Source organism: Ictalurus punctatus, chromosome 14 (assembly GCF_001660625.3).
Source record: "Ictalurus punctatus breed USDA103 chromosome 14, Coco_2.0, whole genome shotgun sequence".
Classification (NCBI taxonomy): domain Eukaryota; kingdom Metazoa; phylum Chordata; class Actinopteri; order Siluriformes; family Ictaluridae; genus Ictalurus; species Ictalurus punctatus.
Genome location: NC_030429.2, coordinates 5,229,267 through 5,257,260, shown reverse-complemented (window position 1 = coordinate 5,257,260; position 27,994 = coordinate 5,229,267). Strand labels below are relative to the sequence as shown.

At 37.3% G+C, this 27,994-nt stretch overlaps 1 protein-coding gene across 2 annotated transcripts in view; it reads right to left on the bottom strand.

The window, feature by feature from the left end:
- Positions 1-4,442: 4,442 nt before the first annotated feature.
- gabrb2a (gamma-aminobutyric acid type A receptor subunit beta2a) overlaps positions 4,443-27,994 on the bottom strand; it is a 67,374-nt gene continuing 43,822 nt past the window's right edge. The window contains exons 6-10 of one of the 2 annotated variants that reach the window (XM_017484657.3): positions 18,930-19,067; positions 18,479-18,631; positions 9,125-9,369; positions 8,448-8,588; positions 4,443-5,353 (exon numbers count right to left, since the gene is read on the bottom strand). In XM_017484657.3, the coding sequence (XP_017340146.2) occupies positions 5,021-5,353; positions 8,448-8,588; positions 9,125-9,369; positions 18,479-18,631; positions 18,930-19,067 (1,010 nt within the window). In that variant the 3' untranslated portion in view covers positions 4,443-5,020. The remainder of the gene's footprint in view (positions 5,354-8,447; positions 8,589-9,124; positions 9,370-18,478; positions 18,632-18,929; positions 19,068-27,994) is intronic. The other variant, XM_053685476.1, reaches the window with a different exon arrangement.

Sequence of the window (27,994 nt, the reverse complement as noted above, 5' to 3'; positions counted from 1 at the left end):
CTGCACATTACTGAAATGTTTTTTTTTTTTTTTTGGTTCCCAAAAGTCCTTTAATAATAATAATAATAAAAAATCCAATTAACATTTTTACACCCATGGGCTTTCTTAGCCATCATCAGAGACATAAAATGGCTGCTCGTTGGACTTCACCTCAGTGAGATGCCACTGCTGATTTCATATGCAGAAATTGCAAAACAGCTTTGTTGTACAATTTTAGGAACAAGTTTTGCTGGGTAGCTCATGGCACAGGGAAATATATACTGCAGCAAAGGGAGAAACAGTGTGAGAGTGTGTTTTTTGGGAAAGAAATCTTTTTTCCACATGCCTTTCATGTTTTGACCCTTCTGGCCTACAGGGCCATTCTTTCAGTGTGGAGAAACATTCATGCCTTTCTGCCTTTATGTCCCCTGTGGCTGACTGGAGAACTCGCGTCTTTCTCCCAACAGCAGCGGATGTGTTGCCATTTTCATTCATTATATATTCTCCTGGTTTTATCAGTATTCTCCAAAACTCAGCCAACCGTAACCAAGGTTTTTTATTATTTTTTTAAAAATCCTTCATCGGCAGCAGAATACGCACTCTCTCTGACTCATACTCACCTCTGTTACATAATATCATAATTCCTTTTTCAAACCAGAGATGGACAACAAATATGCAGCACAAGACATTGCTTCAACAATCTCCAAAAGGTTAATAAAGTGTCAGAAAAAAGTGCCATATTTAGTATATTGTACTTGGAACACAATATGGCAGATATTATGTGTATGTGAGATAATGAACTGTAGGCAGTGCATTTATATATATATTTTTAAAATTTAGCAGACACTTTCAAAAACAGCTAGTGTAATAGCAGTCATCAACTGAAAATGACCCCATTATGACCTCTTCAGTTTATATCTTTATATCTTCAATGTTGCTTTTCAACAATTTTAATAAACACCTCAATTGGACCTCATATCCAATAACCAAGTCAATATTCTTACAGATAAAAATGAAACACCTACAGACCAAGTTCCCATTTCCTTTCTATCACAATGCTGATACACAGAGGTGAAAACTACTGAAGTAATTGTACTTCAGTATTATAATTTATATTGTAATTTCACATGGTTTATTTATTCATTATCATAGTATTTAATTTTTTTATTTTAAAGAAAAGATTTACTGTTAAGGAATTAACAAATAATTTCCAGTGTGTAACCTGTACTTTTTGCTCCTTACATTTCATGTAGGGAAGTAGGTTTTTACAAATCTTAAAGTTAATTAGCCAAAAATTCAGTCAGTTTCACAGCTGTGCATCTTCATTCAAGGACTGTCTATTAGTGTCAGCACTACAAAATCACACCTCCTGGAATCAGTTATTTTGTATATTTTGCCTGAGGGTTACCAGGTCTGCATGGTTTTCCTTTCAACTGGTTGATACCAGTTGACGATTGGACTTTTGCACACATTCATAATCTGTTTTATGACATAAATACAAAGGTATGTTGGAGGTTTTTTTTCATTCTTAAAGTTATAGTTTATATACTGTATGTATATGAGCTGCGGTTATAATTTAAAAGATCTGAGCATACATTTTACTTTGAATATGCTTAAACTAGTGTAGGTGGCGCAGTGGTACAGCGGGTAGCATTACCGCATCACAGCTCCATCATCCCTGGTTCAATCAGGAGCTTGGCTTACTCTCTGTGTAGACTTTCGTGTGGTTTCGGTATTTTCATGTGGGTTTCTACCGGTCAGTTGGTGACATTAAATTGCCCCAAGGTGTGAATGTATGTGCATGGTTCCCTGTAATAGGAATAGTACCTGTACACTCATGCAATTATCCAATCAGCCAATCATGCTGTAGAAGTGCAATGCATAAAATCGTGCAGATACACGTCAAGAACTTCAGTTAATGTTCACATCAAACATCAGAATTGGGGGAAAAAAATGTGATCTCAGTTACTTTAACTATGGCACCATTTGGTGCAAGATGAGTTGGTTTGAGTATTTCAGAAACTACTGATCTTCACAAGTTTTCAACAGTCTCTATAGTTAACACAGAATGGTGTGGGGGGAAAAAAACACATCCAGTAAGCTGCAGTTCTGTTAGTGGGCATGTCTTGCTGATAAGAGACGTCTGAGGAGAATGGTTCAATGGTTAGACTGGTTCAGAGCTGACAGGAAGTCTATAATAAATCAAACAAGCACTCTTCACAACCGTGGTGACCAGAAAAGCATTTCAGAATGCCCAACACATCAAAATATGGAGGTGGGTGGGCTACAACAGCAAAAGACCACATCGGGTTCCACTCCTGTCAGCCAAGAACAGGAATCTGAGACTACAGTGGACACAGGGTCACCGAAACGGGACAGTTGAAGAATTTAAAAACTTTGCCTTAACTGTCTAGTCAAAGTAACTGAAATCACGTGTTCCCCATTATGACATTTCATGTGAATATTAACTGCCGCTCTTGACCTGTATCTGCATGACTGTATGCATTGCGATGCTGCCACATGATTGGATAACTGCATGAATGAGCAGGTGTACAGGTGTTCCTATTAAAGTGGCTGCTAAGTGTGTATGTACTAATAAAAGACCCATTTTTGAAGATTAATGAAAGTACTGCTTTTTTAGCAGTCGTGATAATATAGGGTCAGATTCAGAGTTTGGAATTTTAGCTAGCTAGTTTTCACTGGTTATTAGCTGATTAAGCTAGTTTGGTCACGCAGACTTGGCAACCCTGGTCCAAACACTATTACTGTTGACAGTCCGCTATCAGGACTCTAACTTCAGCTAAGGATCACTCTTACAGAAAGAAATGTGTCTTTTACCTCTGGGGGGGGGGGAGTATAATACCTTTACCTGCCATTAAATCTACAGTTCAGGCAAGTTAACTTTACATTTGACTGCTTGCTACCTACTAAATGGCTAATGTTAGCTGAGTTCATTTCACAACTATTATCTAGTGAGATACATAGGCTAACTCATTCCTGCTCATAGCACACTTATTCTATCTAGCTAGCATCATTCGAAGAGACCTAGCATCATACTTTATATAAGATAGATATTCTTTTCTCAAAATCTGTTAGCCATAGATGGAAAATCCTGAGATAGCGCTAGCTAAGAGGATAATTAGCTTGTACGCTGTACCACTGAGGCAGGAGTAATTTCATTGTAAATACAAATCTAGTTGCTTTTAACAGTCACAGCAATTTAGTGTGAAAATGCTATTTAAAGCCCTGTTTTTTCATTAACATCTCAGCTTTCTTTTCCCATTATTTTTCTCTTTCTTTTTTGCCAAGTTTCTCACTTGCTCACCATAGAATAAAGTTATTTGTTGCTATATTTAATACATGAGTAGATCTATATATGGAGATTTTTGACTTTTTAACATAATTATATTTTTGACCACAAAGTTCCACTTTTAACTGCCTTACATGTTGACTCAACACCCATACTTTCATTTCAGCAAATTTTATTTATTTTACTGTTCTTTCTGGGGGGGTTTTTCCCCCAAACTAGCCATTACATCCTGCTTTCCTCCACAACAGTCCCCCAAAAAAAGCTCAATTCAGCTTTAATAATTTAATTTAGATACATATTGTTATTCTTGACAGTCATTACACAATATATATTTACAGATCATTATGAAATATCATTATAATGTACAGGATTCGATACAAAATCACCTTACAGATGCCTTGATTGATCTTTACAGATACTTCCCTGTTCTGAAAAGTCGACTTCAAAACAGTATTTCGTTCATGCGCTCTCTCACGTTCTGTCCGTATCATCCTTTTCACATGTGCAGGCCTTGAGAAAGATTCAGTCTTTTTTCTTGCTTTAGATTATTTTTCTCTGCGTCCCGATAGAGATCTTTTATAATAAGAAAGCTAATACATCAAAATATACCTGCTTAAATAATGATTTGTAACATTAACACCTAATATTATAACTATGAATTATAAAACGCTTTTTAACATGATTTTATATCATCTATAAGTTCTCTTTTTTTAACTTAAATCTACTGGTAATGTTAATGGATTATAATTATATCTTTTATGGAACTCACCTTGTTCATTATAACACGTTGGAGAGATGTCAGTCAGCCGTATTGTCCCACTCGCATGTGAGTAGAGATAAGGAGCGTGTGATGTTTTCGATGACTTGGGTCTGGAACAAAGCCAGACGAAAGTTTGTTGAATTACGAGGATGATGATAATCTTCATTATGTCCAGCCACGGTGGTTCAAAACAATCCACATAACTCGATCGCCTTCACAAGTTCAGAGTCCCCACCATAGGAGGGGCGAAGAAAGTCTGTTGGGTCGATAGGAAAGAGCGCCCCCTATTGCCCCATCCACATCTGCCCTGATAGCAATGCCAACATTATGATGAAGTTACCTGGTGTGTGTTTACCCTGTTTTCCTTTTAGAGACTCAGTGCTCTGCTTTGCACCAAATCAAACATGTTTTTATTTTTTAAAGAACAGAAGGAGCTTTAACTATTCAAAAGGAAAATGCATTGTGCTTCATCTCACAGCAAGAGATGTAGACAAAATAAAAACAAACTCAAGCATGCTTTAAAAAGATGTCTAACAGTTTAACTATAGGGAAAAAATGGGCTTTGAAGGATGAGCCCTTGAAAAAAAAAATCAGCTCTAAAACTTTCCTGGATACACATAGCATTGGCTACAAAGTAAATAGATATAATCAGCAAAATAAATAAATAAATAAATAAATAAATAAATAAATAAAAATCTTTAAAATATATGCAAACACAAGCATAAATATTTGTCCACAGAGTAAGTTACGAATGACAATATACATGATCTATTAAAACTCTGCAACTTTCAGTCTGGTTGATAGTGTATTTGTCTTTGTCAGTCATTATGGTGTTCTCAGAACAAAAAAAAGAGCCAATCCTGACTCCTTTACCTCCATAAAATCTATTTTTCAAGAAACAAAAGGGACTCAGTGTTTTATATATTTTATCTTTTGAATGTTTTTGTACTTAATCCTCTCCCGGACCCTTCTTAATGGACGTAGTAGAGCCAGTAGACCACATTAAAGAATGAGAAGACGGTTGGGAAAATCATCCTGGACCACTTGTCGATGGAGTTGACATCAGACAGGTCAGGGATGTTGACCTTGAGCTGAGAAGCACGTCGGCGTAGACGACTCTTCTTCTTCTCCAGTGCACCGGTGCCATAGTTGTGGCGTGCCAGCGCTGCCCGTCGATACTGCAGAGTGGAGCTGTCGTACGACAGCATGGCACCTCGTGGGTCGCCCAGACCACGGGACAGATCGCCAGGACCCATCTCGTTCTTCATCTCTACTGTGGTCAGCCGGATATCATCCGGATTCATCTGTAGAAAAGTATAACTTCCTGATTATACCTGTCTTATGGAACGTTATTGTGACCTTGGTCATTTTTAAGAGCTTAAAAAAAAACAATCTAAAAACTACATGAAGCTATACTATGTGTTATGGAAATGTCATGATTAGCATGGAAGCAAAGCTCTTGTATTATTCTGCTCTACACAGGCAAACTGCAGTAACTATGTTACCAATGAAACAAAAAAAAAGAAGTTTTATATGGAATGATATTTATTCCATTAGGATTTTATTCTAAATTTGCTTTATTTTGACATTGTATATAAAATCAGTTCATACAGGATTTTGCTGAGGGTTTTTTTTTTGTTTTTTTTGTGATTGTTGCAGCCAAAAAAGCTTGATGTTGCTGTGGCTTTTTTCAAAATTTGCTGAAAACTACTTGAATTGGCGTCTTTAATTTGTGAAATTGCAATTGCTGGAAATAGTTTCACAAAATAGTCTTTCACAATGATGTTTGTTGGTAAATGAGACCTTTTAGCTGTACTCATGTTCGACACACGTGAATCGAAGAGAGCTTTTACTGAATGCACGTTGTGATGATGTCACATGACACGTCCCGGCCCAAATCTGCAGAAAATCTGCGGTAATTTTGAAAAATCGCAAGCTCCTCCGAATATTGCGCAGTTTCCTTGATTTTGCATTCATTTTTGCGATCGCAAAAAAATCCTGGAGGGACTTTAAATATTAAGTCAAATGAAATCAATTCAATCAAATTCAATTGTAAAATAAGCCGATGTAGAGGGTGGGGGCGGGGAATCGATCATTACTTGACTGCTAGTTGGCTGAAATGGCAATAATAGAATCTGTGCTTCTCTTTAAATGCTCGGCTGTAGCATTGTATAATTCTGAATCTGAATTTGATCAGTTGATTAAAGATCAAATCTAATTTTGTACATTCCATATATGTTTTGGATATTTTAGAATTTAAATTTCAAGATGAATTCATCTGAAGACTTAAAAAATTTATTTATGAAATACAAATATAAGAATTCAATGCTATACGTTTCTAAATAAAACATAACAATTCTGAATTAGATATTGACATTCAAATCCTATTGGCATAAATATCATTCCATAGTTAAAAAAAAAAACAAAAACAAAACAAAAAAAAACATTTAGACCAAATTTTAATGTCCATCTTTAAATCTGTCCAAGGCCAAATTAAATGTCCAAAACTTTTGCCTCAAATTTGACCCAAAATGTAGTTTCTGCATTTTGCCTTTATTATCTGTAACTTCCTGATAAAAGTTCTTAGATTAAACTCCTAATTGACTTAGATTTATGACAATACAAAACATACAATTACTACTTGTTTATTCAATAGCAAAATGTCAAATATGTATAGCCATTTCCGAATTTCAACCACACTGTGGTTAAAATTCTGTCTGCAAATCGAAATAATCAGGCAAACAAATGCAAAGGAAAAGAAGAACTCATGAAGACAAAGGTCCAGAAGAGCAGTGAGGGAAAAGGCTGCTGAAATGAAGAGAGAAAGAGGCTGGAAAAAACGAGGAGAAGATGAGATTGAGCTCCTCTAGATGCTCCTGCTATTCTTCTGAATCACTCCGCTACCGAGAAGCAAAGCAACCGCACTGCTCCTCTCCTATCCTAGCGTGGGTGTTAGTCTTGTCGTGAAGCTTTTAGTCTTTGTTGGACAATGACTATTGATTTAACCACCAAAGTGACTAACCAAAAAATGCATCATCCTTTTTCTTTTTACTTGTTTTGTCATGGTGTCTTTGTCATGCTGATTTAAATGGCTTTGAACAGCTAAAACTGCCACCGATGACTAATGCTTTTAACAAACGCACAATTTGCATAATTGTTATAGGATTCAAACACAGAGTTTTTGAGGTCGGGAATCCAGAATAAAACAAAAACTGGAAAAAGGTCAAAAAACCAAACATCAATACAGGTCAGTCCAAAAAAAAAGAAAAAAACAACCAACCAAACCAACAAAAAACCAGACAAGCTAGAGTTAAAAATGTCAAACTATCATCAAAAGTGGCTTAGAAACGCAGTACTGAGATATAAAAACCATGTGTCCTGCTCCGTATTCCCTATACAAAGAGCAAAGTGTATTGAGGTTACATTATTTGGACAATAACCTAACTGAAGGATGATATTTGTAATATTTAGATTAGAGTTTTGCAAATCTGTTTGTTTGTTCGGTTTTAAAAATGTACATCATGTTTTGAATCTAATTATAAATTGATTTTGTATTCCATAAATTTCATTTGTACACAAGGCTTTAAAACAGAATTTAAATTTAATTTCAATTTAAAAATAATCAACCTTACAAAAAAATAAATCTAATTTATATTTTGGTACCACAACTCCTTTCCAATTCCATCTATTGAATTCTGATTTAAATTTTACACACTGAATTTGAAATCACCAAAATCTGCATTATCTATCTATCTATCTATCTATCTATCTATCTATCTATCTATATTTTATATATTAACCATTTGCAGGTGACTGTTGTGCTGTCCCATAAATTTTGACAATTGCACCTATAGAGTTTTGAGAATGTTAAAACTGTTTCAAGTCATGAGCCAAAGCAATCAATTAACTTGAAATGAAACTTCATATAGCATGACTAAAATCCAAATCCTAATGGTGCAAATATCACTCCATAGTTTTCATGGGCACACTCCATTTTCTCCACCAAGATCAGTTTCCCTGCACCTGGAGATCATAACAGTCCCGAAATCTAATTACTGAACTACTTAATGCTTTTCCAAAGAGAAACCCAACACTTAAGCATTCTTTCAAAATAAGAAAAAAAGGTTGTAGTGGGCGAATGGTAAAACTCATGCGTACTGGGAAAGAGCTTCAAGTGCAAACAGCAAATCAAATGGAAAAAAAGGGGAGTGGAAGTGGTGGAAATGATGATCATCACTATTCTAAGCCAACTAAAATCGATGAATTACAAAAAAACAACTCAGGTGGTTGGAATATTGGTGTAATTTTTCATTCTAATTGCGTATATATATCGATGCAGATCCAGTTTTTTTTTTTTTTTTTTTTTTTTTTTTTACTTTTGAGTCGAGAGGGCAGTACCTTAAGTCTCTGCTCGCCTAGTCCTAATGCAGCATCGTCGGCAAAGATTGGATCCCACATCGAGTCATACACGTCAATTTCCCTCTGTTTCATTCTGGCATACAGAGCATCGTCTCTCTGAACTACATTTCCCACCATCCACTGCAAGTACACAAAATCAGCACTGTTACTTCGGGAAATGGAAGCTTGTGACACTCAGAGATAGAGAGAGAGAAAGAGAGAGAAAGAAAGTGAAGAGAGGGACAAAGAGAGAAGGACTTTCGCACATCTAGCTCATTTAGCTCAATAAGATTATGAAGCGAGCAGATTGACGCCCTGCCAGCTCTCAGCTGAGAGATGACTTTTACCCTGTGAAACGGCAAGGTCACCACTTATTGCTACCAAAATCTGAGCTCTGCTCTACCAGAGAGAGAAAAAAAACGACAAACGCATCCCTTGGTGGGTGAGTATCCAATAGACGGGGTGGATCAGTAAACCTATGCTGCTGGGGGGGAAAAAAAGATGAATTTCCAGAGTTGTAACAAAACCTAAAGCCCATTGATCCTGAAAGAGGCCCGGCTTGAAGTCACAACACATAACCCTCAAAATAACAAACCAGCCACTGCAGAGGAACAGATGCAGACAACTAAACCCTAACAATCCCCTTTTTTCTCTGAAGGCATCTGGACACACGCTACCTTGTTTGGATCGGGTCGTAGTTTCTCGTTGTTGGCGGTGGCAGCTTTCTCAGCTGCCTTCTTCTGCCTCTGGGGTCCCTGACCAAAGAAGATGTAGTTGACAAAGGCATACTCGAGCAGGGCCAGGAACACAAAGACGAAGCAGCCCATCAGGTACATGTCTATAGCTTTCACGTAGGGGATCTTGGGAAGAGTCTCTCTCAGGTGGGTGTTAATGGTGGTCATGGTCAGCACCGTGGTGATACCTGCAAGTGTAACAGTACAGAGAAACATCGATATGTTGTGTTGTCCTATTGAAAAGCAATGAAGGATGCACAGTTTCCCTTACTACAAATGTAGTCGAACAGCCAAGACAAATTTGGTGTCTTTATTTTAGTTTCATCAACGATAAACTTGGGGCTATAGGCTTTGTTTAACTGTTAGCTTCATTAGCCTCGTCACTCCAGTGGAAAAAATAAAGACACTAAACTAAACATGTCTTGGCTGATTAAATACATTTAGGGCAAGAAGAAAACTGTGTAAATCAAGGATGGCAGTATGGCACTTCACTAAGATTAAGTGTACAGCACAAGGCATGTGCTCATATTAAAGGAGCAGGTTGTAATGTTTAGAGGTCACTGCTTCGTGTTGAGGAGAATCTCAATCAATGTATCGACAAGCCTTGCTCATCATCCCTCTCTACTCCCGAATTAACTGAGCCGCTCTGCTCCATCTGGGGTGGCGCTAATTCCTGAACCAGAAAGACTGAAACAAAATAACCTCAAATCAAGAAATCCACCCTATTTAAAGATATGTTTAAAATTTGGATGATTGCATGCCGAGAAACAAGTAAACAAGATAAATTCCAGCTTTAAAATAGTATTTAAGGGTTGTAATGTACAGACACCAGTATGGTATTCACTCACTCAATTTCAGTAACCACTTTATCATAATCAGGCTTCTCAATCCACAGCCTACCCCAGGAATTCTGGGATCAAACCCAAGACCCTGGAGTCTGCCAGTAAGACATCATGTAGTATATTGTAGTAAACAAAAGATAACAGCAGAATACACACCAAGGACAGGAGTAAGGCACAGTATAATACCGCAGTTCATAAAATCAGTGTAATAGAACACTATGACAATATAAACATTTTCATATCACTATAATCACAGTATTACAGATTACTGCAGTTTGTTTGTGTCTTGTTGGAAAGCTTGTTAACCTAAAAATGAACCTTAGTATGCAGGAAATTTAGGACTCCCTTCAGTGTTATCAAATATTATAACGTCTTGCCTGCTGTGCAATAACACTTGTTTATTTCCTGGCAATCCCTGGCAAGCTTTTCAGCTAAAAACAACCTCCCTCCCACAACTCCCAACTGGAAAACAGTGATAGTGAAATGCACATCTTATAACTATAGCAAGCACTACAGTACACCACAATGTAAACAATGCACTACTCGATTCTGATTGGTCTGTCGATGTTGATTCATTTTCTATAACAGCAGCACTGACAGTAGTTCCAGATGCAAGCTTTACATTTATAGCATTTGGCAGACACTGTTATCCAGAGAGACTTACATTTATCTCATTTACACTCAACTGAGCAGTTGAGAGCCAAGCACCTTGCTCAGCAGTGGTGCCTTGGTAGTGCTGGGACCTGAACTTATGACCTTCTGGTCAAAAGTCCAATGTCTTAACCACTGAGCTACTACTGAGCTTTATATGAACTCGCTTATTATGTACAATGTATTATTGTAGTATTGTATTATGTAAGCTTGTACATAATACAATGTAGTATTGTATTATGTACAAGCTTACAATGTATAATTGTTGATATAATGAAGTTTTCTCTGACGAGATGTTTATTTAGCATATTTGGAAGTCCTTTGTAACAGTCAGAAGTATGGTGTTCCTTTAAGTTTTCTGTATATGTATAGGCAAGTCTTCAGGATAGAGAGCTTTGCACTTTCTCTGTAACATGACCAGCATCATTTTTTTGTCTTAGAAACTTCGATAGAGGAAAAAAAGGGAGGCTTCTGAGGGAACAACTGTTTGTAGCTGCTATAATGTAAGTGATAACAGGAACTAACTTGTTTAGCGTACATTTCACGAACATTAACAGTTAAGTAAATGGATTTTAAATGTTGGCATTGGCAAATTGTTGTGGTATAAAACTTTGAGGTGGTAACATCACCATACCACTGTGTCATCGATTATTTACCTGTAACAGCACAACTCAATCTACTTTACTCCTTACATAATAAACCACTGAATAGAATAAAATAAAATAGAATAGAAAACCAAACCCAGCTCAGATGACAATACAGAATAGTAACATGGACACTACACTCAGTTTTTTGGGTTATCCCTCTGGGATAAATGTCCTGTGTAGAACCCTACAACAAAGTGTTTTCCTATCAGAAAGGCTTACTAAGAATCCTTAATTATTAAACAAACCATTAAAGAACCCTTGAAGAACCTCTTTTTCTAAAAGCACATGTATTAACTGGGTATGTGTAGGGTACAAACTCAAAATTATTGGTAACTACAGTATGTTCTTCTTAACATCTAGAACCTGTCAGGTAATTAAACTGTTACATTATTTGGAAAACCATTTCTGATAGAAAAACACTCAGTTGTCGTGTTTTACATGGAACCTTTAAGAGTTTCCCCCAGAGGACAACCAAAGAACTCTTATGGTGCTTTTATACATGCCATTTTTCCTCAACCACCAGCACATGTAACCCTATGGGAGGTGGCTACAAGGTGGTCGAAATATGGCTGCTTTTAAAAAGCACTGTTGCTGGTGATTTTTCGGACACAGCAGAGCTTCCAAAAAGTTGGAAAATGTTTTCATTAAATCTTTTTAGAAAACTGATGTCAAGTGCTTTTTTTCCCCCTTCCAGTTAATCACAGTTTTAAGGTTTAGCAAGAAAAAAAAATGGAGAACCAGTTTTTAAAAAATAGTCTTGTTAGTGAGAGAATATTAGGAACTTTACGACAAGGTGACTTGAAAATATTTAATTGCTGATGTTACAATGTTCCAATGATTGTGTAATTTTGGGATACATTTGTTTGTGATGTCCAACTTTAACTGTGCATTCATTCCGCATGCATTTTCATTTTCTGCTTCCGAAGTCAAAGTGAAGATAAACAACCTCCACAAACCAATCTTTACTTCAGATTATTTTAAACCATCACAATGTACAGTGGGGAAAATAAGTATTGGATGCGTCAACATTTTTTTTCAGTAAATATATTTCCTATTTCACATGAACTTTTCACCAGACATCAGTATTAACTCAAGAAATCCGGAAATATAAAGAATTCACAACATTAAAGTCCATAATTAAAGTTATGTGTAATAAAGTGCAATGACAAGGGAAAAAAAGTACTGAACACAAGAAAAAGCAGTTCTCCAAGGTAAGGTAAGGCAAGGAACCAGCTGAAATCTGTAAGTAATTATACCCCCTATCTGTGCAAATTAATATAAGCTGGGTTAGTGAATTGATGGTCTATAAAAAGGCTTTGCGTTACCAAGGTGTCACACAAGAAACATCTCATGATGGGTAAAAGCAAAGAGCTCTCCCAAGACCTTCACAACCTTATTGTTTTGAAACATATTGATGGAATCAGATACAGACGTATTTCAAAACTTCTGAATTCTCCAGTAAGCACCATTGAGGCCATTATCCACAAGTGGAAGCAACATCACTCCGTCATCAACCGGCTACACACAGGAGCTCGTCCAAGATTTCTGACCAGGGAGTCAGAAGAATAGTCAGAAGAGTAGCCCAAGATCCAAGGACCACTCGGAAAGAGCTCCAGAAACACTTGGAGGCGGCAGGTACCATCATCACAGAGAAAACAATAGACAATGCACTCCACTGCTGATGCTGACCCCGCAAGACACCATTACTAAAGAAAAGGCATGTTGAAGCTCGTTTAAAGTTTGCTACACCTCATTTGGACAAGTCTATGAGAGAAAACAAGAGGAAAATTAGACTTTTTGGCTGTCATACTACACACCATGTTTGGAGAAGAAATGGCACTGCACATCACCCTAAAAACACTACACCAACAGTGAAGTGTGGAGGTGGAAGCATCATGGTGTGGGGCTGTTTTTCATCACATGGTACTGGCAGTCTTCATATAATTGATGGAATGATGAATGGAGTCCTTTACCAGGTGATTCTTGAGAAGAATCTGCTGCCATCTACCAGGATGATGAAGATGAGACGTGGGTGGACCTTCCAGCAGGACAACGATCCAAAGCATAAAGCAAAGGAACGCTCAATTGGTTTCAGAGAAAAAAATCAAGGTGTTAGAATGGCTCAGTCAATCAACTGACTCGAATCTAATTGAACAAGATTTAAAGACAATATGTTTAGAACAATGGGCCAAAATCACACCTGAATACTGCGGCCCATTCATTTCTTCATACAGGAAGTGTCTTGAAGCTGTCGTTACAAACAAAGCCTTCTCCACCAAGTTTTAAATAAATTTCATTTAGCGCGTTTTTTCCTGTTTGATTCCTCTTTATTACACATAACTTCATTCATGGACTTTAATGTTTGTATTTCTTTATATTTGCAGATTTCTTGAGTTAATACTGATGTCTGGTGAAAATTTCATGTGAATAACCTCATTGGAAATATATTTATTGGAAAAAATGTTGACGCGTTCAATTCTTATTTCTCCCAGTGTAGAGCTGCATAGTGGAAACAGTGTCACTTTCTTATGCAAAGAAATTCACAAGAAAACAATGTAATTTCTTAACTATTATAATTCTCTACTTTAACGCTTCAGATTTGTTTTTATTTATTTTCCCATGGTAATGTTGCCGTCTCCGTGCAGGAATCTTTTATCTAAGGCACAGTTATGCCAAAGCCCAAATGGTGTAATCCCTCTGCAGGCATACGTCTCTGTAGTACTGGATTTAATCCCACTCTACAGTTATGAGAAACCTTAACGATACTGCAGCCTAGAAAACAGAGGAGCTTCTTATTACAAGATATTAAATAACCTCACTCTAGGCAAACTTAATACTTATATAACGTCACCATTTATCATCCTCATAGCACCATAAGATGAATCCATAAATCAACTATGTGACAACACGGCTGTTTAATGGAAAACATGGAAACGCTCCCATGTGCATCTCGTCTTCCTTTCCCAGTCACAGCTCGGGCTGCATACACACAGCCTGTATTTCAGACATACAGTATACGCGGCCAAGTGGCTCTTTTAGTCACTTCAACTGCTCGTTTTTATACAGCCCCAAACCAGTGAAGGTAAATGTACTGAAAGTCTCGATTCATGTAAAAGCTCTCAGGTAAAAGATGATGTACTGTACAGGTTCAAATTCTTTAGTCAAGTTGAAATAGAAAACGATACAAGGAATGTCGGAAAACATTAGTTAAGGAGAACTAACAACAGCTTTATTCCTAATCTGTTGAATGTTTGCTGTTGATACAAACTAGACAAATGTCACAATATAAACTACAGTGATAAATACAAAGTGTACTTAGCGACAGATTGATTACACTGATGTCTATTAGGTCTCATTCTTACTTTAACATCTGTTCAAATTTGGTTAGGAATTTAGATAGACTCCTTGAAACTGTCTGATTGTAAAAAGTAAAAGTAGGGATGCACCAATGCGAGTACTGGTGCTGGGTATTGATCCGATACGGCACTCAGATCCCGACATCTGATACCATATGATACTACATGCAAAAAATCTTAGTGTACGGTATTGTGTTTATGAACATACAACATGAAATTATTTGGTACTTCATAGTTAATTATCCAAATGCACGCTGTGAAAATATCAAGAGGAAGAACTAAAGTATCTTCCTCCAATACAAGTAACTTGAACAAGAAACCCAGCTCATTTCTACAGCAAACAACGCTCCAGCAAATACTAGATAGCGGGAAAGAAAATGTCTACAGACAATGCTAGCTAAGTGAAAATAACAGCTCTTACACAATATGTTGTTCTTGATAATCATCTCTCCTTGACAGTGAGGGATTCTGACACAATAAAGACAATGAAACATACTTTGCTTACAGCTGAACAGAAATGCTTTTCTGAAGTGAAACGAAACTTGCCCTCCACTCCAACCATATTCGAGCCAACACACAGTAACCATGTACCTAGCTAATGCATGTCAGCTAGCTAACGTTATAAAGAACAAGTGCATTAGCACGTATGTGGACCTGTTTCATAGCCATTGTGCATACTGGGGAAACATAAACAGACATAAATTAAAGGTTCTGATTAATTCCAAGCAGATTACACAAGTCAGTATCAGTATAAGCGGGTACCAAAAAAGGTCTATGAAAAAAAGATGGTATCGAAGCATACTTACTAAAAAGCCACATTATGACACATTATAGAGAAAGGTAGTGGTGTCTGAAAATGTAGTGAACAGAGAGTATCGATTTTTCTTTTGAAATATAGTAAGTAAAAGTCAAAACGCCACTAAAGTACAGATACTTAAAAACCAGACTTAAGGTCCCCATGACATCAAAAGTCATGGGTAGTTGAGTTTTGTAGCTTTTAGTATGAATAAGTCAGCCTTAAGGTTATATATAAGTTAGTGCGCGCCAAAACTATGACAAAATTCGCATTTAGAAGATATACAGTATCTCACAAAAGTGAGTACACCCCTCACATTTTTGTAAATATTTGATTATATCTTTTAATGTGACAACACTGAAGAAATGACATTTTGCTACAATGTAAAGTAGTGAGTGTACAGCTTGTGACACCAAATTTAACACACCTGCTCCCCATTCACACCTGAAACCTTGTAACATTAACAAGTCACATGACACGGGGAGGGAAAATGGCTAATTGGGCCCAATTTGGACATTTTCACTTAGGGGTGTACTCACTTTTGTTGCCAGCGGTTTAGACATTAATGACTGTGTGTTGAGTTTTTTGAGGGGACAGCAAATTTACACTGTTACACAAGCTGTACACTCACTACTTTACATTGTAGCAAAGTGTCATTTCTTCAGTGTTGTCACATGAAAAGATACAATCAAATATTTACAAAAATGTGTGAGGGGTGTACTCACTTTTGTGAGATACTGTATACGCGTTCAAAATTTACACTCTCTCTCTATAAACAATACGGATCAATGATTTTGATGACCTCATTCTGCACTTCAGCTTCTTATCAGATTTTCTGTCCAGTCAAATGCTCTCTAGAATCTAAAGTGTCCCGCCCCCAACATTATAAAAATAAAAATGTTTCAGTGGAAATTACGTCAACAAATCAAACAACACTACACATTTCAAGGCACTTCATGGAGACTTTAAGTGCAGTAACAATGTAATCGTATTGTACTTTGTTACATTCCACCTCCGTTGTGGTTAAGGTGTTAAGGATCTGTACGCACAATTAACTCATCGGAGCACACATGCAATTATGGAATAAACCTTACATATACTTTGTAGAGAAAGTTCAACAAATAATGGAAGACAAGATGCAAAAAAGAAAGAGACAAGGGGGATGGAAAAATGACAGACTGAGCAGAACAGCAATAGTCAAGGAAGTAGAGAAAGAAATAGAGAAAAAGCTAGACTTCTAATACCGCTATCGTGTTTCACTATGAACAGCATAAACACAGAGGTTTAACACATCTGCCATATGTCCCTCTGTGCAGACTGGAGAAATTGTAAATCACTTCTAATCCACAGAACAACCATTCAGTGATCATTTTGTCAGCATAATCAGAGGGAGAAGATCAGATCAGCGATGGATGTGCTAAAGCTGCAAAGCTCCTTTATTGAAGTCAGGTAATTTTTACACCCACACAAACCCAGACGTCGTCTAATTTGGTTTGGGAAAGCTTGCAGCCAGAAGGCTTGATCACGAAGCATCTAGGGTTTCTACCGGAGGTTACTTCGTGCATCCAGTGCACATTAGACATATTGTACTGGACTTTTGGTGGTCTACTGGAATCCCTCAGGCCTTATGATTAGAAAGCCCTCCTCTTGCTTGGGGCGGATGATATCATACAATTGATCCATGAGCCCGGAACCATGCTGTACACAAAAGGAAATGTGCAATGGAAAAAATCAATAAAGTTTAAATATCCCAGTCAGAAATAATGATGTGAAACACAATCATTCTCTAGACGCGTTTCGTCTTAAAAGATTCTGAACTGATGCACAAGACGTCATAGTCAGATGCCATAAAACAAACAGTACAGGGAAATGACACCTAACTTGGTGTTTTTCATGATGAAAATAATTGTTTTCAAAGTAGCAAGTGTTAATGCTGGGAAAAAAATTAAAGCTAGAGGAATCAAAAATCAACATCCTTTAGGAAGCATTAAGGATCGTGTTATAATCGTATCTTGGCACACAGTTCACAGGCAAAATCACGGCATGCACAGTGAACCGTAAGCCTTCAATATTAACTTCATAAAATGTTACATGTTATTATGACATAGTAATATGGTTTTCATTCGTAATTTAACCTGGGAGATTTAAATTTATTAATAAAAGACAGACCCCCCCTCAACAAATGCATTAGTAATTCCCTGTGTTTGGTAAGTGACTTGCTGCTCTAAGTGGACTGTTTTGTTTGAACAAGGGTAGAGCATTCCCTGCAAAGCATGCGTATTTTCCCGAAGGTGAAGTCCTGGAACACAGCATTAGCTAACACCCCCAATCAATTCAGTCAATAAATCAGAACAAGGCAGCAACTTGCACCAGCTGAATGCAAGTTTGACCATATGTCAGGGTGGAAAGTCGGTGCTAAAGCATACGTAAATATTCGAGTAGTTTGTTTGAAATAAAAACATGTAAACATGTACTTTTTTACTCTAACACATTGTCCACTTTGAACAGAATCACCATAAACATTGCACCTGCTACCGTACAGGTATCATTTTTAAGGTTAAAACTTGGTGCAACCACTAATTTTTTAGTAGTCCATAAACTCAAACATAGTGGCCATTTTCTTCTACACTAGGCTACAATAAGGTTTACATTTACCTGGTGAGCTGAGGTTTGTGTCTAGTGCAGACAAACTGCGACTATATGATGCCACTGTATTAATTGCACCATGCAGTTGAAGATAAAATATCTTATCTCACTGTATATGTGCACCATCAGTCAAAAGCCCTGAAAACACTTAATTAGAGCAGGATTCTCTCAGGGCCATGAGGATGAGCCCAGCAGCCAACAAAACCAATACTCAGGAAACAATTTACACAATGTTTGCTTTATCTCAAAAAGAATCTGTTCACCAAGACATGTTTGGCGCTACGATCCACCAGGTTAGTATCATGCAAATTGTATTTTGGCGCTAACCATTCCCCGAAGACCATGGAACGAAATCCTACCTAGGGCTACACGGGCAGCAGAGGCATCGTAGTTGATCCAGAAGGAAACCCAAGACAGAATGGTGATCAGGATGGATGGCATGTAGGTCTGCAGAATGAAGTAGCCAATGTTCCTCTTCAGTTTGAAGCTCAGCGATAGGCGCGGGTATGAACCTGGTCAAGAGCAGCCGAAAGAAAGAGATTTCAAGCCAAATGTGGAAATAAAGATACAATCAATTGTCTTTCAATGAACCCCTATTCCGAAGACGTCATTAAATAAGCTACAGCCAAACATACAGGATACAATTTTCCAGAAATATTCAACCATCCTTTGAATTTATTACCTTACCATGAAATAGGAATTTTGCAGAAAAGTCTCATTCTCAGTCACTTAGCACTTCCAAGTCACACTTATCTCCTCATTAGTCAACAAATTTGGCTATAAGACATGGGTGCTGGGGAAAAAAGGTACCTGTGGAAAACACTACGTTCTTTGAGATGAGCTTGTAGTCCACGATGGAGAACTGGGGCAGCTCAATTCGCTCCACTCCAGACACAGCTCCTTCTCCTCCTCTCCAGTAAAACTCAATATCATCTGTGGTATATCCGTCTGCATGGGCAAAATGAGAGAAATTTCAATCAGATAATCTAGTTACAGTAAATCAAGATGACTGGAATTGTGAGTATGACATTTCACCACCCTCCTGAGAAACTTCATCATGTACTTTTGGCACAGCTAATGGGGATTTACTGTATAGGAAACAAAAAAAACCCCACAAAATAACCTGGATGAATGAGATCCTTTATACTTTAGGTATTTTTCTATCCCTGCTATAGAATATAGTTTTCAGATATACATGCAGTGCCTTGCATAATTACTGACCCCCTTTGAATCTTTCCACATTTTGTAGTGTTATAACATGTAACTGAAATGGACCTAACTGTGATTATATGTCATGAGTCTATTCAAAATATCCCGTAATATAAAAGAGGATCAATATAGTTTAGAAATGATTATTTTAAAATAAGATTGTGAAGCATGGTAATGGTAGCATCACGTTGAGAGTTAACTTTGCTTCTCTGACTAATCCAGTCCTTACTCAGTCAGTGTATTTTGGTTGACAGCCTCCCCTCGTCTCAGTTAATAATGGATTTAATGGCACTCCACAAGATGTGTAAAGTTTTGGATTTATATATATTTATATAAATAATAATATATATATATGTTATGCCACAACGAACTCGCTAATACTCAGATGGCGGCGCCGCTTACAAACATGGCAGACAGGGACTACACTTCCCAGCCATGCCCGCGCTCAAGTTCACCTGAGTATTGATCACCAGCACCTGTGCGGCTGATAAGTTATAAAAGGCCTCGTTAACCTTCATGCCCTCGTGAAGTAAACGCTCAGTTCTCGTGACTTAGTGATATTACCAAACCTTAGCTAGATTTCCCTGGTACTTGGACTTTGGTCCCTGTTATTGATGTTTACGATTCCTTGCCTTATCCCAGTTGGACTGTTCACATGTATTAGTCTGTTTTCTGCTATTCCTCTCACGTCGCGTCTGCACACGCCGCCCTGCCCGTCAGCGCTTGTTTTGATAGCAAGTATCATTACTATATATATATATATATATATATAGATAGATAGATAGATAGATAGATATAGATAGATCTATATGTGTGTATATCCACACACACACACACACACACACACAAACACACACACACACACACACACACAAAGCCTGATTGATGCTTTTTAATGCTTCATAAAGCTTTTTTTTTCTTTCAAAAGTATGTTTTCTTAAATACTCTGGGGCCTATGAGGAACAGATGTATTTATATTGTGCTCACCTGACACTTTCAACTAATAATCTTTTATGGAAATTTATGGAAGAATACTTATGCAATGACATTTTTTTTTTTTTTTCAGTTTTTATGTGTATAGAATTTAGAAAAATATATAGATTTTTCCCCAACGTCAGTATTATGAGATATTTTGTAGAATCATGACATACAATCCCAATTTAGTCCGTCTCAATTCCGGGTTATAGCACTACAAATTATGGAAAAGGGGATGAATAATTATGCAAGACGCTGTGCAAGAGTATGTGAACACAGCTGATTTGTGAGCACACACTATGTTAAATTAAAGCAGTTAGAACAAAAGCATGGCCATACACATCAATAATGAGAGAAGCAATGTGAATTGCTGTTGTGTAAACCCCACCAGTTCAGTCCTACTTGACAATCTGAATGTCCCAATGTGATAAATATTAACAATAACGCCAACATTTCAAGACAGGCTGTAATTAAATAATGCGGGGACAGATTTTGTTTACAAAACCACGCACGCACATGGTTGAGGGAGTGTTCTCTCCCAGCTATGCAGAGGATCCAGCTTCATCTGCGCCAGTGTGTAGCTGCTGCGACTCATAATGAGAACCGCTGCCCTATATAGTGTTATAAATAATTAAAGCTGTGCTTCTGAGTCTTCATATTTAAGGGCATCATGTGGGTCGCACTTAGCAGGCAGGTATTGGCTTTTAAAAACTTTACAAAGATGAGCTTTTCTTAAGGCTATGAAGAGCTTATTCATACTCATTAATAGAGATGGGGTGGGGTTGGGGGATGATAAGAGCAACACCACTTTGGCTGCATGACAATTTACAGAGTGTACACATTGAGAGAGAGAGAGAGAGCGAGAGAGAGAGAGAGAGACTGGAGGAAAGCTCAAGGCTGGTCATTCAGATCCTATTAAATCCATTATCTCTGTGCCAGCAAGTCTGGTGCTGTTAATCGACTGACTGATTTCTGTCAACAGACCATGTTACTCCTCTCGCTCCTCCTCAGAGAGGAGTAAGCCTGAACTGGAGATGAAGAGGAGTGATCCATCTCCTCAGTGGGCTCCAATCGTTCCAATTAAACATGTATCAAGCGTCAAGTTTATCCAGGAAAATATCCAGACACAGGCTCATGCCTCATTAGGCGGCATGTTATAGAGTTACACAATGCAGTTCAGGCTCGGGATGGTACAATCCAGCGTTGCGCATATAGACAGGCCACAAATGAGGGCAGGAAAGCAAAAAAGAATTTTGAAAAAACATTTGTTTGCTATACAGCACATAAATGTGTGAGAGAATTGGAGAGAAAATGCTGAAGGAGGTTTCCTAGAGACAGTAATGAGGTGGTGAGGGAAAGACGCAACAAATAGCAACAGTAGGATAGAAAATGGAGAGAGAAAGAGAGAGAGAGAGAGAGAGAGAGACAGACTCTAGGCAAGTTTTGAGTGGAGAGAGAGAGAGTATGGTAGCCCTGAACCTCAAGTTGTGAAAAAAAATGTTGAAGTGTTATGTTGACTTTATGTAATAGCTTGTTTTTTAAATTCAATATCTTGCACTAAGACCGTTATGAAATTTCAGTCAATTTAAGTTTTAGGAATACCTGAACCTTAACTACCTGAATGTTTGTAATTGAGCTACAAATCAGTAGAAGTAGCTATTTATCAGCTGAAATCCACTAAAGCAATATTTACTTCCTATTTGGAAAACTGTGTTCAGAAGAAAAATTATAAGCTAATATTCAATCAATTAGATTTATGGATAAATTGCGGGGTGCTAAATATTAAGCTGAAATAATAGGATATTAAGTCAAAATTATGGCATGAAATAATGTGTTATTAATTTAATTAAGAAATATATACATATTCACTATTAATAAATAATGAGACATTAAGTTAACAGAAACTCTTTTAACTAACAGAGAACAATATCAGAATGTTCAGTCCTGTCTTTGACCGGTTTATAAGAACGTTAGACTTTAGGATTACATAAATAACATTTCTGTAACATTCTAAGACAGTGATATTTGTTTGTGAAAGGTTGCTTTCACAATGTTTATAATTAGGCCATTAGAACATTGTGGAAATGACTAAATGGGAATGTAATTTCTTCAAATAGGATGTTCTGGATCAACTTATTTTTGTTGTTCCTGATTCAAATCATGGGCTCTCCAACAATTTGACATTCAGGGACAATTTTAACTGTTAAAACAAACAAATAAACAAACATAAATGTGTAAATAAATCATGGGCCCCTTCAGTAGAGATGTATTTTACAAATAAACTCTTTTTTTTTTTTTTTTTTAAATAAAATAGCAAATTGGTGAAATGTGTACAATAACATTTTTGCTATTTTACACCAGGACTTTCCACCCACAGAAGCCATTTTATTAAAACTGTCATTCGATTCCAGTTGACATTATTTACAAGCATAATAAATCATTACGGTGCGTTTTGAAAAAGCCAGAATTTTTAAATTACCGAGCCCTTTGGTTATGCTTCATGGACATCATGTGCTTTAAACAAACCAATGCCATTTGATGTCATCATTATGCGCCTCTTGACTCCTTCCAGTCCTAAGCTGGATGAAACATTTCTTCCAGTCATCTTCCAGACAAACAAACATTCCAGTTCAGTTTAGAAAACTAAGTAAACTGTAGATTTATTGATTAAAAAAAGACCATATTTAGTCGCTAAGTCCAAGTAAACACTGAGCAGAAGCCGGGAATGCACACACTCACTCACAGGACCCAATCCACCCATGCTTTTGGGAGGTAGCAGGAAACCGCAGAATCCGCAGAAAACCCACGCAAACACAGAGAGAACATGTAAAACTCCACATACGCTGGAGCTGTTCTACCCACCCAGATAAAACTGATATTAACCTCAACCAGACATGAAATCCTGCTCATTAAATATACAAACCATCATAGCTGTGTTTAAGTTACTTATTGGTTTATATTTGTGTGTTAGATCAACTGACTTCATTACTAAACACTGTGGGTGGTTACAAATAGATTTAACTGTGAGTACAACATTAAAAGACCAGCCCTGACATTGTATCCATAGCAAGCTGACATTAGATTAGAGAGACTCTGGAAACTAGAAAGCAATGACTAGCTTGCATAATGTCAATAGATTTATTAGTTTGCTACATTGTTCTAAACGAAAATGCAGATATAATTTCTTTGCAAATGAAAGACCTCAACTAACATTAATCAGCTACACATACTGCATATCAGTGTTTCTCAATCTTTTTTCAGTCACGGCACCCTTTGAAAATGTTCAAAAATTTGTGGCACCCTACACAAACACTAATGCTAGACAGCGTTAGCTCCATGAGGATGAAGTTGATGGTTCAGAAGCATCTGGAGTTTTTCTTTTAAGAAATCTGTCCATATTCTTTTGCACTACACACCCATTGTCACACACTAATTATTAGGATAAAACACACGTGTATGTTACGTGTACTGACGTCGACGTGCTGCTGACAGCACAATGTTATTGTTGTGTGTGTGTGTGTGTCTGTGTTATTATTTTAGACATCAGACATTTATCAGGTATATTAAATGTTTTATACATATTTTAGCATTTTAGAAATGTTTGAAGGATTTTTACACGGCAGCCCTGCTCTCAACAGACGGAACCCCGGTTGGGAAACACATACTGTATATTACAAACTTACAAACCACCGCTCTCTCTTGAATGACAACTTCCAGAACTCCCGACCATTAGCCCCGCCGACTCACCCTCTCAAGCTAAGCAGCGTGTTGATTGGTCATACCTGCAGTTCACCCTTTGCTAATTCTTGTTTGCATTACTGGCAACAGTTCTATGCTGTTTTGTAAATCCGGTTGCTTTATTTATTGTTTCCTTCTGTTATTAAGCCCTGCTCTGTTTTCTGGGTTTTTTTTCTTCTGGTTTTTATTCTTCCCTAATCTGTTCTGTTTTCTGTATTTTGTTTTGACTCTTTGCCTGGATGATGGACATTGTTTTCTTTCTTTCTTTCTTTCTTTCTTTCTTTCTTTCTTTCTTTCTTTCTTTCTATCCTTATTTCCTTCCTTCTTTCTTTCCTGCTTTCTTTCCTTCCTTCTTTCTTTCCGTCTTTCCTTCCTTCTTTCTTTCCTTCTGTCTTTCCTTTATTCTTTCCTTTCTTCTTTCCTTACTTTTTTCCTCCTTCCTTTTTTCCTTCTTTAATTCCTTCCTTCCTTCTTTCTTTCCTTCCTGCCTTCCTTTTAACATTCCCTCATTTTACACCCCAATTTGATCTTCTGCCAATTCTCACCCATCTATCATGCCAGCTCTCCCCTGTAATACGACAGCTACGAGCTGGAAAGGGTAAAAGGCGAACATGTGCTTCCTCTAAGACAAGTGAAGCTGCCAACCGCATCCTTTCGAACTGCTGCTCATGCTGCGTCACAGGGCAGCACAACACCCATGGAGGAAAGCGTTATCTGCCCTCTTCAGCATACATGAGCTCAGAGACACTCGTGATCGACTAGTGTCACTGTGATTGACAGGGGAGAGGGAGTATGCCATCACACCCACGTAAAGACCACTTCACTTGCAGTGAACATTTTTCACTACAAGTTAAGAACGGCTTGTATATTGTAATCTGCTCAGTAATATTATCTTATTATCTTATTTTATTGGCTTTTTTGATTTCTGTTGTCTTCCGAACTTTGCATATTTTATCCAGTTTTTGACAAAACTATAGTTGTATATGGAACTGTATTTTAAATTCCCATCCACTGTTGCACATTTGCATATAAACCCGGTTAACCCTTAAACACACAGGGTTTGGCCTTGTTCACGTTTATAACCTTGTCTCTTTGCCTTGCCTAGTTTGGACTGTTTTCCTGGTCGATTGACCCTTGCTTGCCTATGTACCTTGATTTCTGCCTGATCCTTTGAAGTTATTGGACTTCTTGTTGTTTCATTAAACTGCCATACCTGCATTTGCTTCTGTCTGTACCTCCAAATATGTGAAACATATAATATCTGTTTTATAATTCATTTATTGTGAAAAAGGTTATAGGGTCACTACTGACCCGAGGTATGTAATAGTGTAATAAGTATATTTTTCTGAGCAACAACATTGAATCTCTCACGGCTCAATAAGTGCAATTCACTTTTATTCCTCAAGGTGGGAATGTTTGGTAAACAATGATGATGTAACGTCTCAATCATAATTACCCCAGACATAAAAGAAACTTGACATGGCTCTGCGATTTACTGCAGAAAAAGGTTCTAATCAAATATCGGCGTCGTTTGACGGTGGATCTGATGGTGAAGCTGTCAGCGAACAAAATATAGATTTTTAATGATTATGAACAGGAAAGTAGCCTATTGAGAGAGTAACGTATTGAATGATCCAGATCCCGAATATGAGCCAGATGCTGAATTTACCGGGGGAAGCTGAGAAGGTCATAATATACTATATATATATATATATATATATATATATATATATATATATATATATATATATATATATATATATATATATATATATATATATAGTATATTATGACCTTCTCATTATATATATATATATATATATATATATATATATATATATATATATATATATATATATATATATATATTACTTGATAATATAGTCATGAAAATTATACATGTTAATATGACATTAATTAGGAAAATATAAAACATTGTAATGATTTTTAATTTTTGTTATGGTGACTTAGACGATTGAATGAAAATGCTACAATACTTTCCCTATTTTAGCACATGAATTATTAGTGCATAATTTTATATTGATTTATATAAATTTTACAGTGCATTTTTTTTGCATCTGTTTGATGACAAATAAAATGTCAAAATAGAACCAAATATGCTGTATTTTATTGTTTTGTAATTGTTAATATAATATTAGGACGGTTTTATACTATTGGGGTGGTTTAGAGATCCATCCGCGTTAGATATATACTCTGGGTCGTATAATAACGGTTGGCGACACTTGTGTGCATTTAAGGGGTAATGTTTCGATATTGTCAGCAAATTACCATTTGCATAATGTTATAAACCGAAATGGAGATCTTTCTGTCTGGAAGCTGACTGGTGTGTCTGGAGGATGTCTCTGCATGATCCATGCCGGGGGTGTGGATAGGGTAGCATTGGTGTTTCCCAATCAGTACCACGCTCTGTGTAAATGGATTTACGGTCTTAATCAATCCGTCGCACACGTTCATATTAATGAAGAAGAACACTAAAGTGTACTGTTCCTTGTAGCTGAGGCAGTACCATCAAGGGTATACCTTTTGTACCTAGAACATTACATGCAGTGTACCTTTAAAGGTTTATTCTAAAAACTAATTACAGTCTATTTATGTAACTTAAATCTTTTTTTCTTTTTCTTTTTTTATGTACACTATATCTACATATCCGGGGGAAGAAAAGACAAATACTTTGCAAACTTGTATACTTTGGATACCTTGGATAGTCTTAATTGCATCAGATATGAAATGTGCAGTTTTTCCAACAAATAACTTTATAGAAATGTGAACACATATTGCACTGTGAAATCACCTCAATGTTCTACAATAACTCCATGTGCAAAAAATCTTACATGTACACTTGATTTTCATTTGCATGGGGCAGTGGTGGCTCAATGGTTAAGGCTCTGGGTTACTGATCAGAAGGTCAAGGGTTAAAGCCCTAGCACTGCCAAGATGCCACTGTGGGGTGTTTGAGCAAGGCCCTTAACCCTGTGTTCTTCAGGGTGCTGTATTATTGCTGACCCCAGCTTCCTAACAAGTTGGGATATGCAGGAAAAAACAAGAATTTCACTGTGCTGTAATGTATATGTGACAAATAAATACTTCTTCTTCATTGTATGCTATTTGCTACAAACATAACTATGTAATAATAATAATAAACTTTATTTCATAACACGCTTTTAAAAGCACCTTCTCAAAGCGCTGATGTATGTGAGAGTATATAGCTTGGCTTGATTAAAGAGTAGGGGTATACCCCGGTGTCCTGGCAAAATTCCCCAATTGGCCCTTCTCTATCATGGCCCCATAATAATCCCCATCTCTGAATTGGCTACATCACTCTCTCCTGTCCACTAATAGCTGGTGTGTGCAGGGTGTTCTGGTGCACTATGGCTGCCGCCGCATCATCCAGGTGGATGCTACACACTAGTGGTGGTTGAGGAGATCCCCCCCAACCCCATCCCATCGTATGTAAAGCGTTTTGAGTGTCTAGAAAAGCGCTATATAAATCTAACTGTAAAATCACCTGTTTGCATAGTGAGCATCACTGGGACTGCTATCACACCAGGGTTGTTCAAACCATGACTGTGTGTCTAGGGATAAGGGGGCAAAATTGGCCATGCTCTCTGGGTGGGAGGGGTTTTATACATTCTCTCCCTTGTCAATCACAGCGACACTAGCCGGTCACGGAAATCTGTGAGCTCCTGTATGTGGAAGAGGGCAGATTCCGCTTTCCGAAAAGATGCGAAGCACATGTTAGCCTTCTCCCTCCCCAGTTTCTAGCTGTCGTATGATAGGGGAGAGATGGCTGCTGGGTGGGAATTGACAGATGACAAACTGGGGAGAAAATCCCAAAACCACAACCTTAAATGTTACTATAAACTGATAAAAGTACAATGTGTCCATCCATCTTCAATACCGCTTATCCTTTTCAGGGTCACGGGGAAACCTGG